The sequence below is a fragment of the Chiloscyllium plagiosum genome, chromosome 1 (genome assembly GCF_004010195.1).
Source record: "Chiloscyllium plagiosum isolate BGI_BamShark_2017 chromosome 1, ASM401019v2, whole genome shotgun sequence".
In the NCBI taxonomy this organism is placed as follows: Eukaryota; Metazoa; Chordata; class Chondrichthyes; order Orectolobiformes; family Hemiscylliidae; genus Chiloscyllium; species Chiloscyllium plagiosum.
In genome coordinates, this window is record NC_057710.1 from 66,651,750 (window position 1) to 66,670,774 (window position 19,025).

The 19,025-nt window shown below is 39.7% G+C and overlaps 1 protein-coding gene across 1 annotated transcript in view; it reads left to right on the top strand.

Annotated features, from left to right (window-relative positions):
• Positions 1-17,667, top strand: part of itga1 (integrin, alpha 1) — a 226,037-nt gene extending 208,370 nt beyond the window's left edge. Inside the window, exons 27-31 of the mRNA XM_043688299.1 lie at positions 2,533-2,643; positions 4,410-4,517; positions 9,060-9,155; positions 13,903-14,016; positions 17,070-17,667. Of these exons, the coding sequence (XP_043544234.1) occupies positions 2,533-2,643; positions 4,410-4,517; positions 9,060-9,155; positions 13,903-14,016; positions 17,070-17,108 (468 nt within the window). The 3' untranslated portion in view covers positions 17,109-17,667. The remainder of the gene's footprint in view (positions 1-2,532; positions 2,644-4,409; positions 4,518-9,059; positions 9,156-13,902; positions 14,017-17,069) is intronic.
• Positions 17,668-19,025: the final 1,358 nt, after the last annotated feature.

Sequence of the window (19,025 nt, forward strand, 5' to 3'; positions counted from 1 at the left end):
ACCACTAGGACTCATAACAGCACACAAACCAACAGCCACTCTCAGACAACAACTCACCAGGACAAAGGACCCGATACCCAGCATGAGCAAAACCAACGTAGTGTACAAAATCCCATGCAAGGACTGCACAAAACACTACATAGGACAAACAGGAAGACAGCTAACGATCCGCATCCATGAACACCAACTAGCCATGAAACGACACGACCAGCTATCCTTAGTAGCCACACACGCAGATGACAAGCAACATGAGACAACACTACTATTATCGGACAAAAACCCTCACCTTATCACCCTCACCTTAACCTCCTTCCACCTATCGCATTTCCAACGTCCCTCCCCCAAGTCCCTCCGCCCTACCTTTTATCTTAGCCTGCTTGGCACACTTTCCTCATTCCTTTTATCTTAGCCTGCTTGGCACACTTTCCTCATTCCTGAAGAAGGGCCCATGTCCGAAATGTCAATTCTCCTGCTCCTTGGATGCTGCCTGACCTGCTGCGCTTTTCCAGCAACACATTTTCAGCTATTAAAGGACAAGCCAAACAGAGAACAGCCAGGGAATTCCTAGAGGCATGGCACTCATCCACAGATTCTATCAACAAACACATCGACCTGGACCCAATATACTGGCCACTGCAGTGGACAGCTGGAACTGACAACCGGAAGCGGCAGAGGCAAACCACTATAGCTGCCGGAGGGAACAACACAGAAGCGCTTCACAGGAGGCTCCCAAGCACTGAGGATGTCACCGAGACAGGGGACAAAATGTCTGCAACACAAATTCCCAGCTCGGCGAACAGAACCACAACAACGAGCACCCGAGCTACAAATCTTCTCACAAACTTTGAACTGTACAGTTACTGAAACAAATTGCAAAGTTATGGTCTGGGTTGCCTGGTCAAGAATGTTTTAAGTGGTCTGACCTGGTCTTACTGAAGTCCATACAGAACACATTCATCGCTCTGCCCTCATCAATCTTCTTTGCTACATCAAAAAACTCAATCAAGTTACTGAGATATGATTACCCATGCACAAAGCCATGTTGACTATCCCTAAACAGGCCTTGCCTTTCCAAAAACATGTAAATCTTGTCCCTCAGAATCCCCTCAGCAAATTGCCCACCATCGAAGTCAATCTCACTAGTCTGTAGTTCCCTGCTTTTTCCTTACCACCTTTCTTAAATTGTGGGACCATATTAGCCAACTTACAGTCTTCTGGCACCTAACTCATGGCTATTAATGATACAAATATCTCAGCAAGGGGCCCAACAATCACTTCCCTAGCTTCCCACAGAGTTCTAGGGGACACCTGATCAGGTCTCGGGGATTTATCCACTTTTCTGCACTTTAAGACATCCAATACCATCTCCTCTGTAATATGGATATTTTTTAAGATATCACTACTTATTTCCCCACATTATCTAGCTTCCACATCCCACTCCACAGTAAACACTGATGCAAAATATTCGTTTAGTATCTCATCTATCTCGTATGGTTCAACACATAAGCGGCCCTGCTGATTTTTAAGGAGTCCTAATATCTCCCTCGTTACTCTTTTGTCTTTAATGTATTTGCAGTATTCCCTTGAATTCTCCTTAACCCAGTTTGGCAAAGCTACCACATGTCCCCTTTTTGTCCACCTGATTTCCCTCTTAAGTATATTCCTACTGCCCTTATACTCTCTTAGGAATTCACTCAATCCCTGCTGTCTATACATGACATATGTTACCTTTTTCTTGACCAAATCCTCAATTTCCCTAGCCATCCAGCATTCCCTACACCTACTCAACTCATCTTTCACATTAACGTGAAGATACTGTCTCTGGATTCTCATTATCTCATTTTTGAAGACTTCCCATTTTCCAGTTGTCCTTTTCCTGCAAATATCTGCCCTCAATCAGCTCTTGAAAGTTTTTGCCTAATACTGTCAAAATTGGCCTTCTACAAATTAGAATTTAACTTTTAGGTCAGGTCTATCCTTTTTCATCACTGTTTTAAAACAAATAGAATTATAGTTACTGGCTCCAAAGGTCTCCCCCACTGACACCTCAGTCACTTGCCCTGCCTGGTTTCCTAAACGAAAGTCAAGTTTTGCTCCTTCTCAAGCAGGTACTTGCACACACTTAAAGGATTAGATGGAGAGGAATTTGTTAACACTATGGCAATCCCAGTATATGATTGGAAATTTAAAATCCCCTGCTATTCTTGAAGCCGCGGTATTTAAGTAGCTAGCTGAGTTAAATTTAAGTATTTATCTTAATGGAGAGTAAAATTACAGGCTGATACAGCAGAAACTACCCATTGACTCAATACCTTAATGCAATAAGAGAGGTTTCACAACATCTCACAATTTTAATTTTAGCCACGTAATTATAGTTTAATGTGGCTTCATTAAGGTTGCTTTACTATCACCTCCCATGGATATTTTTCTTTGTCATTTCCAATAGTATCTCCACTAAGTTGTGCTCATAGATGTCTGTGACCTTTGCTTTTTTCAAAACATGTTTCAATTTATTTCCTTTCCACCTGGCAGAATAATACAGTCAGTTGCCTTGACTCTCAATTTGTGGATCCCCTGAAGATACAAGCTAAAAACCCTCACAAACCATCTCCAGTGGAAGAGTACTTCATCAACTCAGTTGGGGTAATTACAGTCTTGTCAGATTTTGTGTGATTCAAGAAAATAGAACAGGGTACAGGAGTGCATATAGTACTGGATTAACAATTTAAGAGTTGAGAGTTAAAATGTATTGTGCAATTCTGCAAGCTAAAACTTAACCAATAAATGTAATTTGTGAACTGTTAGCTAGGTATAAATGATCATGTGACCTAAATTTTAAGAAATAGGTTGACAAATATATTTTGGAATAAGGACCTGATTATAATCTGTCTGATACTATTTTCATGTGCATTGTTGGTGAAGCCAGAATGAGACTTTTTTTTGTTTAATCTATCCATAGCTCCCCCTAAGGTGGTGATGGCAAACCTTCTGCCTGAACTGCTGCAGTGCACATAGTGATCAGACAATGCCAATAGGTACAGAGATACCAGGATTGGCACTTCAGCCCAGGGTTTTATCCTGGAAACAGTATCACGTATTGAGCCATAATCCAATGTTGCAAACTCACCTTCCCAGTAGTATCTAGACTGGCAGAATGGTGAAGAGAAGGTGGGCAGGTATTGGAGTCCCCAAGTCTGGAAACAGGCCAAAACTGAAACAAAGTTGGCAGCTTTGGAGGCCTGCCTGCCTTCAGTGAGGCATTTCCATGGGCATTCTATCTCTCCTGAAGAGTCACTGAGTGTTTCTCTCCATAGATGCTGCCAGACCTGCTTAGTTTCTCCAAGAATTTCTGTTTTTGCTTCAAAATAAACAAATGACTATTCAAAACCTTATTTAAAGCGCTTTGATTATGTTAACCATCCATAGAATTATCAATCATACAATCTCGCCATCTACCTCACAGCTGTTAGCAACTCCTACTGACCAAAATCTATTTACAAATCTTGGAGAGCTCAGCCAAGCATTCAGAATGATATCCCATTGCACAAACCCTGCCTGACTCAAAGCAATGGAAATTTTACAGGTGTATAAATAGATAAGCATCTTCCATTTTTATGAAGACTTAGCAGATGTATTTTCAATCATTAGATATCCCTTCAACTGTTTCAAAGCCTCGACTTATATATGGACTTTAAATAAATGCAAAAATAAAGATGTATGATCCTGATGGCACATTTAAATGTTAATTCAATACTGGACAAAGTGCTGCAATGCATCTGAGCACTTTCATAATGGTTACTTGTGTTTTAAAAGATGAAGGCTTGTTATTAATCAGTATATTGAATACATATGTAACTTCTCATACACATTACATTATGAATTGCGAAGGTATCATCACAAATTGAACTTATCCATCAAATATTCCCAACTCCAAACTGGGCAACCCATTGGAACTCAACTGCAATGGGATGCTATAAATCATGTCTCCTAATATCAAAGCCCTGACTATGTAGAATTAGCAAGAGTTCAAAGGTATAAGCAAGGTAGGAATGCTAGATGTGGGTTCACTGCCCACACTCTCAGCCCAGGGCCATATCAATTACACATACTGAGAATTTCAACGTGGACAGAGGCATGAAAACCACCACTTCATGACCATTGTGATAACCTAATAAGTAATTTAATTGTAAAAGCAGTTATCACAGCTTGGGCAGGAGAACTCTAGATCTGATGTGGCAATAATGCTCATCATTAAAAAAAAACAAGATGGAGCACTGACATTATGGTTTACAACAGAAAATCCCATTTTTATATGCTTCTATTTCCTAAAGGTAACTATTACTGAAAAGTGGTATTCTCTGACAAACATTGATTTCATTGACAACTGCCTTTTCTACATTGCCTAACAGATATGTGAAAATAATGAAGGATGTGCTGACTTCTCCTGTACTATATATCCATCAAGTCTGATTGATTTTAAAATGTCATTGAGAATATGGAAACCTTCTTTTGTTAAAGTAAGTAAAGTGATTCACTGATTACAAAGCTTGCATGAACAAAAGTACAATTCATATTTCTGCCAAAATTGTCATTGTGGTCTTTCTGCAGTCTGGGCAACCCATTCTGTATCTGGGAAAAAAAGGGATGGAAATACATTTTTTTCAAAATAATGAGATGAAGAAAATACTTCAATGGAGTCACAATCTGAGATGTTTACGCTTGGTCATAAAGACTAAAAGACATAAGTATTAAAGTGGAAAATCAGATCTTGAAAATATTTGGATGAGGTTATTTATTCAAAGCATTTTGTAATCCAACAAATTTCCTTAAGAAGTTCAATAATTTGTTTCTTTCATGCAATTATTTTAATTAACAGTTTTAATTCCACAAATATAAAGCACCAATACATATATTCACGCAATGCTACCATTTTCAAATAACATTATTTCACAATTTTTTTTTATTGCTACTATCTGGTAAGATGAGATAAACTGGGTTCCTGCTATTCAACCTTCTAAGATAAATATAAACAAAGTGAAGTCAAATAGTGATCATAACATTTTTTGAGTTTCATGTAGCATTTGTAAGAGATAAGCAAAGATCAGAGATTAGAAATTTTTATTTAAATAACGCAAACTTTTAATAGGATGAGGCAGAGACTGTCCACAGTACCCTGGGAAATAGTGAATAGGTAAAACAATGAGGAACAGTGCAGGATGTTCAAAGAAACGTTTAATGCTAAAAAGAAGCAAGTACTCTCCAAAAACAAACAGCTATGGGCATCTAAGGAGGTACGGAACAGCATAAAATTAAAATAAAAGGCTTACAAAAATGCAAAGAACAGTACAGATCTCACAGAGTGGGACAAATACAAAGACCCACAAAGCAGTTTATAACAGCAGCTAAAAAGGATTATGAAAGGAAACTTGCAAAGGACATAAAAACAAACAGAGGAGATTTTATAGTTATATAAAGGGAAGGTGGCTGGTTAAGAGTACTTCTGGCCAACTGAAGGCTGAGAATGGATATATTGTCAATGATCGTTGGAAAATGGCAGACATGCTGAACAATTATTTTGCTTCAGTAATGACAGCAGGAAAGGAAGATAGCTTGCTAGAAATCTTGCTAAAAGAAATTAACTGAGGATCAGAGAGAGAGTCAAAATGAAATTAGCTTGAGTAAATCATCTATAATGGGGAAATTAATGAAATTGAAGAGTGACAAATCCCCAGGAATTGGTGGTTTCCATCCGTGGATATTAAAGGAGGCAGGAGGACACGATGCAGGTGACCTAACCATAATCTTTCAGAATTCCCTTGATTCAAGAGTTGTACCTCTGAATTAGAAATTTGCTCACGTCACATAGCTCTTTAAGAACAGTGACAGAAAGAAACCAGGAAAGTACATGCCAGTTAGCCTGATATCCGTGATGGGGAAATTGTTGGAGTCTATAATCAAGAATATGATAACTGATCACCTCAAAATCTTTCAGTTAATCGGGCAGAGTCAGCATGGATTCATGAAAGGTATGTCATGCCTGACAAACCTGAAGAGTTGACAAGGGTGGTGGATAGAGGTAAATTAATAGATATTGTTTATAGGGACTTCCAGAAGGCTTTTGACCAAGTCTAACACATGAGATTGTTATGTAAGGAGGAAGCCCATGAAATTGAGGGGGAAACTTATTGGCATGGAGAAGAAATTATGTGGCAAGAAACAGGCAGTTGGAATAATGGGTAAGTACTCAAACTGGCAAGACGCGACTAGTGTCCAACAGGGATTGGTGTTAGAGCCTCAATTATTTAGAATATTCATGAGCAACTCAGATAATGGCACAAAAAAACCAAATATCCAAATTTGCTGATGACAAAATTGGACAGCCTTGTAGATAGCGTTGACCACAGCATAAAATTACAACAGGATATTGACAGATTAAGTGAATGGACAAAGCTGTGGCAGATGGATTTTAATACAAGCGAATGTGAGGTTATCCATTTCAGACCGATAAAGGATCGATCAGGGTATTTTTCAGAAGGCTCAAAATTAAATACTGTCTATTTCCAATGGAATTTCAGGGTTCAGGTACATCACTCTTTGAAATTCCACAAAAAGGTGCAGAAAATAGACAAAAAGGCTAATGGAATGCTGGTCTCTATATCTAAAGAATATAGGGATGTAGACATTATGCTACATTTATACAAAACTCTAGTTAGACCCCACTTGGAGTACTGGATGTTTTGGCCCTGGAGGGAATTCAATACAGGTTTACAAGGATGATACTTGAACTTTATGGCTTAAGTTATGAGAAGAGATTAGGCACATTGGACCTTTATTCTCTATAATTTAGTAGGTTAAGGCATAGTCTAACCAAGTCTTCAGGATATTGACAGGGAAAGACAGGGTATATAAAGTCAAATTATTTTCACTGTTTGAAGATTCTAGAACCAGGGGCATAGTCGAAGAGTTAGGGCAAAGATGTTCAGAAGAGATGTTAGAAAGCACTCCTACATACAGAATCACCTGATGAAGGAGCGTCGCTCCGAAAGCTAGTGTGCTTCCAATTAAACCTGTTGGACTATAACCTGGTGTTGTGTGATTTTTAACTTTCTACATACAGAGAGTAGTGGAGATTTGGAACTCTCTTCCTCAAATGGCGATCAACATTAATTGAGTTGTTAAATTTAAATCTGAGATGGACTTTTTTTTATTAAGCAAGAGTCTCAAGGGAAATGGGCCCAAGGCAGGCATATGGAGTTGGCTTTTACCCGAAATGTCAATTTTCCTGCTCCTTGGATGCTGCCTGACCTGCTGTGCTTTTCCAGCACCACTTTAATCCAGACTCGGGTTTCCAGCATCTGCAGTCCTCGTTTTTACCTATATGGAGTTAGGCACAGATCAGCCAAGATTTTATTGAATGGCAGAGTAGGCCCAAGGATAGCTTAGAGGAGAAAGTGAGGTCTGCAGATGCTGGAGATCAAAGTTGAAACTTTATTGCTGAAGAAGGGCCTGTGCCCGAAACGTCGAATCTCCTGTTCCCTGGATGCTGCCTGACCTGCTGTGCTGTTCCAGCAATAAAGTTTCAACCAAGGATAGCTTACGAATGTTTCTATGTTCCTCACTGCAGGCTGGTTGTTTTTTCCAATTGTGAACTTAATTGTGTTCAGGCTTGTTAATTATAGGTGATGTTTCATCCCCAACCTTGGAAGATTCTCATAATTGTGTAATAGATAAGGAAGTTTTTCATGTCTGAGATGGGGTCCTGATTGGTTTCATTGCTAGGTAAAGGGTAAAGTGTTCATTTAAACTCATAGTGTCCTTGTTTAATCCATATTGATTTCATGAAAATTAGCACACCTATGCAGTCAGATAAGGCCTGTAGCCATTTTAAGACAGTACTTTTGGTCCTTTTTAAAAATAATTTCAGTCTGCAAATGTCTCAGATATTAAATTGACCAATAATTAGATAACTGCAATATTTGTAATTCTGATGGTCCAAAATATCAAAATATTAGTTGTGGTCTCAAGTTGAAACCTTACATCCCAATCACAACCAAAAGCATCCAAAAATTTTATATTCTGGATAGAAATGGTGTTCAGGGAAATGGGAAAAAAGACAGGCAATTGGCACGAGGTCATAGAAATGGGATAGACACAATGGGCCAAATGGTCTACTCCTGCACCATAACAATTCTGTGATTCAATAGAATTTACGGATAAATTGTCTCTATTTTGTATAATTGTGACGCAATTACTTTTCATGTTCTTTACTTGGCATGACTACAGTTTAATTAGATTTGCCATTTTTACTGTGTGATTTCTACTAATCATTTTCTGCATCATCAGTGTTACTCACAAAACATAGGAACAAGATCAACATCTACATTTATTTCCTAAATATTTGTGAACATTGTGACTGTTTTGTCATTGTCAAAAGCAGCATCTGTAAATAAAGAGAATTTTTGGCATTGCTACTCAGCTGTTCTATTTTCTGATGTTCACCAAGAATATTTGTGTTTGTTTTTTTCCATTAGGGCAACAAGCAGTGGATTAACTAAGCATGGCAATTGTTCATTAACACTTGCACAACACATTGAAGATGCCTTTTGCATTATAACATTCAAATACCTCTATAACATATCATACCCTAGTACTGAGTTATATTTATGAAAATCATGCGTGAAAGCTTCCTTAAAAAGTTTGGTCTCTCACTTGAAATTTTGGATCTTCTTGCAATGTTACTTTTGTCAGTATTTTGCCTTTTTTGCTCTATTACTTTCATCTTTGTTGGCTCTGCAGCTGCTTTTTCTTACCAAGAATTCAGAACATAGCTTACATAAAAATAGATAGTCAGAGTTTCTTTAGTTTTTTTTAAGCCAAAAAGTTGACAACATGAGCATTGGTCTGATAATGATAGTAAGCAGGCTCTCTATATTGGTGGCCAAGTCAGAGGGCTGGCCATTCTGTAAGCCTCAGCAACACCACTATAGCAGAATATAGTCAAACTGTAAATGGACTTGTTTTTGTGAGTCTGAAGGCTTAATTTGCTTTTGTCATTGCAGGCAAAATTTAATTCAATAGGCCTAAATATTACTGCTACACTCACAATTGAAGAATCATCACTGGTGGTACTAAACAAAACAACAGAAAGAACAATGGTGAGTAAATACCTTTTTACTTTGATATAATTGCTGCCTCTCATGATTTAGGATTTGACATTAGCTGACTCTCACTAAAGGTTCACTTTATAAGTGTAACCTCAGAAAGTGAGCCATAATGTTCCTTAGAAATGAAATCACATCATTTTCCCTAGGCTTTTGCAGCTCTTCCACTAATTTATAGCAGACAATTGAGCAAATAGCATTGGATATTCCCCTGTATTCCTGATGAAGGGCTTTTGCCCGAAACATCCATTTTCCTGCTCCTTGGATGCTGCCTGACCTGCTGTGCTTTTCCAGCACCACTCTAATCTAGACTCTGGTTTCCAGCATTTGCAGTCATTGTTTTTACCTGTTGATACAGTAAGCTGAGATGGAGAACTAATCACTAAGTTTAAGGACTAATTCAGTATGATACCTGAGGGAAGAAGGAAAGGAGAGAATCTCAGTGTGGGACTGCAGTGAACAGTAGACAATTAGAGTTAAAGAAAGGCTAAAAGTGATAGAACACAGTTTAGAGCTCAAAATAAGAGTTGAGAAAAGTCAAAGTGTAATTCACAGTAATTTACTGATTAAAAACCATATGGATAGAACGGAAAGTATAGAAGCACAATGTTACAAGTGGTAGAAATCTAAAACACACAGAGAAAATGCAGGAGAAACTCAGCAGGTCTGGCAGCATCTCTGGAGAGAGGAACAGAGTTAACATTTCAAGTCCAATCTGACTCTTCTTCAATTCAAATATTTAGGGGTCTTCTCACAACACCACCATAATGAACATTGTTCCTGCTAGGTGACAACAGTGTCAGCCTTCTTGACTGGTACAACAGAGTTAACTGGGTGCTGGGCTGGAAGTGAAGGGAGAGGTCCTTGATCTGTTCCAATCTCAGTGTTTTCCACTGAAAAGCTACTGGCCAACACTTGCTTGCAACTTTTTTCCATGTGATCTTCATTCTGCCTACTAATTCAAAGTAAACACATCAATAAATCCACCCAGAAGAAGGCCCTGGAAGATTTGAATCTTGTACATGACAGAATGCATGTTCTGGAGGGAACAGTAAAGGTGGCATGAGTAGAATCAGAAGGAGGATGCCAAGGCTAATAGCCTGTAAGCACAGTGGGTGGGAAGATTAACAGTCAAGAGTATTGGGCAGTTGAGATTAATATAGCTAGACAGTGATGTGTTTCACAATGGCAACTTTGTAGATTGCAGATAGAACCACAATTATAGTCAAGGGCTTGTTCAGAGGAAATTCCAACCTAGACTGTGGCATTAGAATGTCCACGATGAAGAGCAGTGATGGGCTGGATGACAAGAGAGATCCTGATGAAGGGTCCCAATCTGAAACGTCGACTCTTCTGCTCCCCTGATGCTGCTTGACCTGCTGTGCTTTTTCCAGCTCCATACTTTATCGACTCTGTCTTTCCAGCACCTGCAGTCTTCGCTATCTCTAAATTGACAAGAAATAAATACCTGAGAATAAAGAAACAAAAAAAATGCAAAAATCTGAGAGAGTGGAGAACACAGACGTGATTGAGCAGTGCCACACAATAGAAATAGAAACAATGTAATAAAGTGAGGTTGGGGTGGGAATCCAAAATAAAAAGAATAAGAGCAAAGGAATTCAAGCTGTTTCTGTTGCATATGGAGCTGGTGGTTTTCACAAGCTAAAATGAAAGGAAAATAGACTTATTCTTGGTATTCTACAGAATAGGAAAATTGAGTTTCTCAACACTGCGGAAGGATATTCTTTGTGGGGAATATCAATATTGTAGATAGAGCATGCTAATGTATCATGAGGAAAATTCGCCACTCATTCCACAACATAATATAATGCTACAGTTCCCCATTAGAATAATTCATTACTCTTAAAGATAGCAAGGAGACATCAGTCACTTAATGATTTTATTGAAGTTGAGGTAGGAGGCACCGGAGCAGGAGCAAGTCATAGCAAACTGTTTTGGAGGAGTGTGCGGGAGTTTTTGGCTTCATCAAGCTCTGGTCCTGTTTTGATGAAGACCAACACCGGACTCAAATGTTAACTTTGCTTTATTCTCACAGACACTGCCAGACCTGCTGAGTTTCTACAGCAACTTCTGTTTTTGCTTCAGATCTCCAGCATCCACAGTTCTTTGTCTTATTATATGAACTCTGGCCCAATGCTGACAGGAAGTGGCAACTGACCGGAAAGCAGGGATAAAGTGTTAAGTCTTTGGAACTCCCATGAACATCGATAGTGAGCACTGCCATGATTATTGCTGGGAAGTATTAGTATCGCATATCCAGGCCCATGTCACTCCCACACTATCATAGAGTCATAGAGATATACAGCATGGAAACAGACCCTTTGGTCCAACCCGTCCCTGCTGACCAGATATCCCAACCTAATCTAGTCCCACCTGTCAGCACCCGGCCCATATCCCTCCAAACCCTTCCTATTCATATACCCATCCAAATGCCTCTTAAATGTTGCAATTGTACCAGCCTCCACCACGTCCTCTGGCAGCTCATTCCATACACGTATCACCCTCTGCATGAAACTGTTGCCACTTAAGTCTCTTTTATATCTTTCCCCTCTCACCCTAAACCTATGCCCTCTAGTTCTGGACTCCCCGATCCCAGGGAAAAGACTGTCTATTTATCCTATCCATGCCCCTCATAATTTTATAAACCTCTATAAGGTTACCCCTCAGCCTCTGATGCTCCAGGGAAAACAACCCCAGCCTGTTCAGCTTCTCCCTGTAGCTCAGATCCTCCAACCCTGGCAACATCCTTGTAAATCTTTTCTGAACCCTTTCAAGTTTCTTGCTCTTACTATTATTTTCTTACGCTCCGAGCAAACACTCATGTTTCTAACCTAACAATTCTCCACACAAAGTCTCCTAACTATGTCCATGTTCAACTTCACCATTGCTGGTGAGCCCTTCACTCCCGATTGTCCGTCAAAGTTGTCTCTAATTTTCTTCTGCATTTTGTTTCTAACTCACTAATCTCCTAAAGTAATGCTGTTAGATTTTGTAGGACATTCTACAAGGACCCTGTATTTATAATTTAATCTATACACTCAGTCTCTCAGCACTAGGTTAAAATTCAACTCACTTTCACCTCCCTCCATACAATCATGTGATTCTAACATCATTATATGATCATCATGTATTTTTCTGATTTTGCTCCCATTACTCATCTCCTCTGACTACTGTTCCAGGCATTTCCTACCCCAGGCCTACTCTACCAGGTGTAATTTCACTGCAAATCTGGAGAGTGTTGTGTTAGGCAATAACTCTGAAAGGGTTAATGTTGAAGACCATATTAAGCTCCACCTAATCTAATGATGCTATAAGAGCTTAGACAGAGAAAGGCAGAGTCTGGAAGGGTCTCACCTGTTGTAGCAGGTCTCCTAATAAATTTAATAACAATGGGTGGATTTTTGCTATTCCTGGAGCTGGTATAGGAGAGGTGACAGGAAGGGAAAGTATTTAGATGAGTTTGCACTAGAGAGACATTCATGCCTTGCTCGTCACTGAGCAAGGAGGCCTCGACCAATGATTAGAACTGGTGGCCAGGTGGAGGCATAGATGATGGACAACCAACCCATGCCCTTGCCTCAAATTCCCCCCACCTCCTTTCCCCAAATTTCATCTCTTGGGATACCCATCTGTGAGGAAAAGAAAGATACAATGTATCTTTTCGCCTCTAGATCCCCTTCAACCTTGGACTTGGTCAACTTTTCCTCAGGACCAGAGGCCGACAGTTTTTGAAGACCTGGCATGTTGGTGCTGAGATGCCTGATAGGGAAAAATACTTATATTTCCTGAGCAGTAGGAAATTTGGCACATTATCGCGCTGGTGGTAATGGGATATTAGTCACCATCTAACGCACTCGCACTCACAATTAGAAAAGTGAGTGGGAAATTCTCAGCCAATGTCTATTTGACTAATGTAACTTATGTCTGATTGATATCATGCAATAAACTACGTTATGTTTATGACAACACCTCATTTTTACCCTGTGGCTTTCCTCTAGCAAAGTAGCCCTTTAGATCCAGTCACAAATTGAGGAAGGTGGCAGCTACGCAACCAAATGTAAACATTGGTTGACTTCCATGTCTCATATGATTTTGTATGCTGAAATTATGCAAAGCATCAAGCTGCAAAAAAACTGTCTGAAATCAAACTCTCATCCTTCACGTTAGCTGAACTCCAACCAGACCCATTCCCTAACAAAACTGTGATCTTGTGGGAGATCTAGACCTTCAGTTCCAAGCAACCAATTTGATTTTTATTAAATGCAAGATCTCAGTATGTTTAGAGTTGTGAGTTTTAGCCAGTCAAACACAGAAGAAACCCATGGACAAAAAAGTCCATCCATGTCACAAAGAGCAAAAATGTGCGGTCAGGAGCACAATCTCAAAACCAAGAAAGGGAAAGTTGACGAGAGCTTTAAAATTCACCACGTGGAATGTGAAGAGTGGACAGAGACTGTGGAAGCAAGTTCAGGAAACAACTGAATTATATTGTTGTTAAAGAAATGATTAAGGGGCTTAAAAAATTGAATACAATGTAGTTATTTTTAAACTAGCCATATAACTCGCATTCAGTTTTAAAAGCATGGCTCCCTTCAATCTCACTTTAATTCAAATGATAATGACATGTGTAAAGATAAACTTGAAGAATAATGACATTATCAGAATGTTTAACCTTAGCTTAATTTTTCTGAAACGCTGATAGAAATTTTTCAACTTGCAGGTGACTTTAACTGTATCGAAAGAATCCCATGGAGGTGTCCCAATTTGGGTGATTATACTCAGTGTTCTTGCTGGCCTGCTGCTTCTAGCACTTGTAATATTTGCACTGTGGAAGGTAAGTGAATCTGGTATTATACTCAACTTGTATTGTAACTATTTCAATCAGCCTGTTCGAATACACTTCCCTACTTGCGGAGCGTTTCAGGGAACACCTCTGGGACACCCGGACCAACCAACCCAACCACCCTGTAGCTCAACATTTCAATTCCCCCTCCCACTCCACCAAGGATATGCAGGTCTTTGGACTCCTCCATCGTCAGACCACAGCGAAACGACGGTTGGAGGAAGAACGCCTCATCTTCCGGCTAGGAACCCTCCAACCACAAGGGATGAACTCGGATTTCACCAGTTTCCTCATTTCCCCTCCCCCCAGCCTGTCTCAGTCAAATCCATCAAATTCAGCACCGCCTTCCTAACCTGCAATCTTCTTCCCGACCTCTCCGCCCCCACCCCAGTCTGACCTATCACCCTCACCTTGACCTCTTTCCACCTATCACATTTCCGACGCCCCTCCCCCAAGTCCCTCCTCCCTATCTTTTATCTTAGCCTGCTGGACCAACTTTCCTCATTCCTGAAGAAGGGCTAATGCCCGAAACGTCGATTCTCCTGTTCCCTAGATGCTGCCTGACCTGCTGCGCTTTTCCAGCAACACATTTCCATCTCTGATCTCCAGCATCTGCAGACCTCATTTTCTCCTCGAATACACTTCCCTCCAGGTTGGGTAGGACCCGAACCCAGACCTGCAGGCTCTGAGGCCTACCATAAAATCAGAAATCGGTGGAGAAACCCAACAGTTAGGAGCATATGTGGAGAGAAAGCACAGTTGACATTTTTTGGACCAGCAACCCTTCATCAGAATTGTTAGCAGCTATGAAAATAAAGTTGGGGGCAAGGAGAAAGGTGACAAATAGGTGGAGATGGAGTCCAGAGAGGGAGAGATATGAAAAGTATGGTAAACCGTGGGGGGTAGTGGATAGCAAACTGGGACAGAGGAAAAGCTGAATAAGTGACAATAAGTGGGCGGCATGGTGGTTCAGTTGTTAGCACTGCTGTCTCACAGTGTCAGGGACCTGGGTTGATTCCACGCTCGGCCAACTGTCTGTGTGAAGTTTGCACATTCTCCCCATGTCTGCTTGGGGTCCTCTGGGTGCTCTGATTTCCTCCTTCAGTCCAAAGATGTGCAGGCTAGTGGATTGGCCTTGCTAAATTGCCCATAGCATCCCAGGATATGTAGGCTAAGTGGGATTAGCCATGAATGCAGGGTTACAGGGTAGTGGGGTGAGTCTGGGTGGGATGCTATTCAGAGGGTCAGTGTGGACCTGATGGGCTGAATGGCCTGCTTTCACAATGATTAGAATTCACTATGATGAGAGCTGAGAGGAGGAGAGAGTGGGTGAGCTCTGCTGAAAGCAGCCCATGTCATAACCGGACCAGGCTAAGTGTCTTGAGAGCTTGTCCTAGGGCAGCCATGTTCCTTTTTGGAAGGTGTTGTGTTAGTTTAGGAGTCTTGGCGTATTTCTGAAGTACATTTTGTAGATGGTGTACATTGCTCAACTCTGTCTCTCACTTGCTGCTTATGCAAGTAATCCTGTTGTGTCACTTCACCCGGTTGACACCTCATTTTTTAGGAATGCCTGATACTGCTCCTGATATACCATCTAGCACTCTTCATTAAACTAGGGTTGATCCTCTGGGTTGATGGTAATGATAGAGTGCTATAAGGTTGCACATTGTGTTGGAGTAAAATTCTACAGCTGTTGATGACCTACAATCTCAAGGATTCTCAGTCTCGGGTTGCCTTTCAAAACCTGTCTCATTTAGCACAGTGACCACTCAACATGATGTAAGTTATTACCAGTGTGAAGGTGAGATTTTCTATCCATAAAGATTGTGTAGTGGTCATGCCTTCTAATACTATTTTGGAAATACATGTCATGTTAAGCATTTTCTGCTCACGACAATCCAAAGGTTTCTGTATTTCCTGTATCAACCTGTTCGTAGACATTATTACACGCCTCTAGAGGAGATGGGACTTGAACCTGGGTCTCCTGGTTCAGAGGTAGGGACACTGCTACCAAGTAATAAGAACTCACAATGTTTGGGAGTTTGAATGCATATTTTTCCGATCTGTTCAGACGTGTTATGACACAACTCTAGAGCAGTTGGGACTTGAATCCAAGCCTTCTTGGTAGTGACACGCAACAATATCATACACCATTTTATATTCTGGTTCAGCCCATTCCTGTATTTTGCGAGAAGTGTGTTAGATTGTGGCCTTCCCTCATTGCATACTTGCAGTCTCTGCCCAAGTACATCCCTCTCAACAAAGTCCCGGATCTAGGAAAATGCCAGACTGATAAATACAGTCCTATTGCCCAAAATATATACTTTTTCTGTGACATTCATAAATATATGTCACTTAGCAATTAAAATTTGACATTACAAAATGAATTGCAGTTAATTTATGTTAGTATAAGAATGGATAAAACACTGGCACATTTCAAACCATCAAATTCCATCCTCCATTGCTGTGGCTCTCAAATTCCCAACCTGCCATATTGATATGTTGGTAGATGGCGCAGTCCAGCAAAGCTGGCCCATTTCCTGCTTAGCATTGCTGTTCTCATTCCGCCCAGGAATCAGTAAGGGAGATATGGTAATACTCTTTGAGACAGTGGTAATAAGAACGTAAAGTATTGTAAGACAGGAGGGGCCTTGCAGCGGCAGTTCTATCTCTCGAACAGCTGCATCACTGACCTTGTTATGCTTCAACTATGATCTGAAATGAATTACAATTGTTTCCTTGCAGGGTTTTTCTGGTCAGTTTAAACCCTTGCTGCCACGATGGCTTTACTGGCATTGTCATGGAATCTCATAACTTGTGTCATTACGGAAAGGGCAGAGGTTGGATTAATTTGAATATGTCGACATTCATTTATTTTACTTTTAAAGGTCCACCAAAAGCCCCAGGCTTCTTCAGTAGAAGGAGGAAACCATGCAAGCCTAATCTAGCATTTACTAAGTCTATAAATGCCTACTCTTAAATCTTAATTGCTCTAAAGTAATGATTTGTTGTCATAATAACTACAGACTTTGATTTCTTTCCAGGCTGGATTTTTCAAAAGACCTTTAAAAGAAAAGATGTGAGAAGTTCACAAACCAACCCTAGAAACACAACAGAAAACAAAATCTTCTATATTACAACAATCCAACAATATGATGGCAGACATAAGAAAAGTTGTAAAATTGTGTTCATGATGAAAGTCATTAACAGTGTCTTGCATGAGAAAAATATTATCCAATCTCTGCATTTGTTAATATTTTGTAAATATTTAACAGTTTTTCAAACTACCAAAAATGTATTTGTATATTTTAAACTATTTGAAATACTTTATATTCTATGCATCATTCAAGCTGATTACTTTAAGTATCGCAAAGTTACACCTGTCCTCCTTTGGATAGTTACTTTAATTATAACAAATAATGATCACGCCCCTTTTTGCTGGACTTCAAAAAAATACCTTTCCTGGTGATTGTAGAGTCTTCTTAGTAATGTCAATTATAAAGATCCTGCTCAGTTTTTATAGTGATTATGTACTTTGACAGATGCTTTTTCATTTTGTAGATTTAAAATGGTTGTCATAACATTTTCCGCATTTAGACGCAAACGTAAGCATAATACTTAAATAGAGACATTTTTTTTAAATGGCAGCTGAATGTGGTCTTATAAATGGTAGCAGGTGTACATACTCCAAATTTTCCAACCAGTTTATTTCTAGAATATTTAGATCATCAGACCTGTGATTTAATGAACAATTGTATATAATAAGAAAATTGGCATTCGTACTGGGGCTCAGAAAACAAAGAAGACAGAAATGGTGAGGTATATATTTTGATAAAATAAGAAGACAAATTTGGAAGCACGGAATGATAGAAGGCAATAAAGAGCAAAACTGAAGGACTGGCAGAGGGAACTTTATCATTCAGAAATCTAGCAGGCCGTATCATCACAGCCTTGTGTCAAAAATTCCAGAATTCTGGTCCTGTGCAAAGTTTCTACTGCCCCTAATCTACTATCATAGGGGATTTAGAGAGAGACACAGAGTAAGCCTAGATTATTCATTTATACTTTACTGTGTGCTTCTGTATTTCTGTATGGAATCTAGGTGTCAGAGGCAAGTATGCCATTTGTTTCCCACCCTTAATTATCCTCGAACTGAGTGGCTTGCTAAACCATTCCAGGGCAAAGTTAAGAGTGAATCACTGTGCTGTATACCTGGAGTAACACATAGACCAGATCAGGAAGGGGTAGATTTCCTTCCCTAGTGGGCATTAGTGAACCAGATTTTTTTTATAACAATTGACAATGGCTACACAGTCAGCATTAGACTAGCTTTCAAATCCGGAATTTAAGTAAATTCAAATTCCACCAATAGCCACCATTAATAAAAGCTGAAAGAACTGTGGATGCTGTAAATTAGAAACAAAAATAGAAACTGCTGGAAAAGCTCAGCAGATCTGGTAGCATCTGTGGAAAGAAATCAGTTAACGTTTTAGGTTGAGTGACCCTTCCTCAGAGTTCTGAGGAAGAGTCAGTCAACCTGAAACATTAACTCCACAGACACTGCCCAACTTGCTGAGCTTTTCCAGCAATTTCTATTTTTGCCACCAATAATAGCTGGGATTCGAAGCCATGTCTCTCTAACAGCAGCCTGGGCATTTGGATTAGTAATAAGGTGATATTACCAATATGCCAGCATCCACCAGCTAAAAAATGTAGACTTCCTCTTGGCATCTGAACTGAGATAAAGAACAGTTATTTGACAAAAATGTAGTTAATATTTTTAGGGGCAACACAGCAACCCATATTCTTCACTGAACATCTTACCTCTTATTAAAGCGCCAATATAATTTCATTGTAATCCATATGTTAAAAAGGTAAAATCGATAGTAGAAGAAGATAATTAGAGGGGCCATAACCTGCCGTAAACCAGGAAGCATGAATTGGAATGTTTAATTCATAAATATGAATACTGGGTTCTCAGTGAGACACAAGTACAGCAC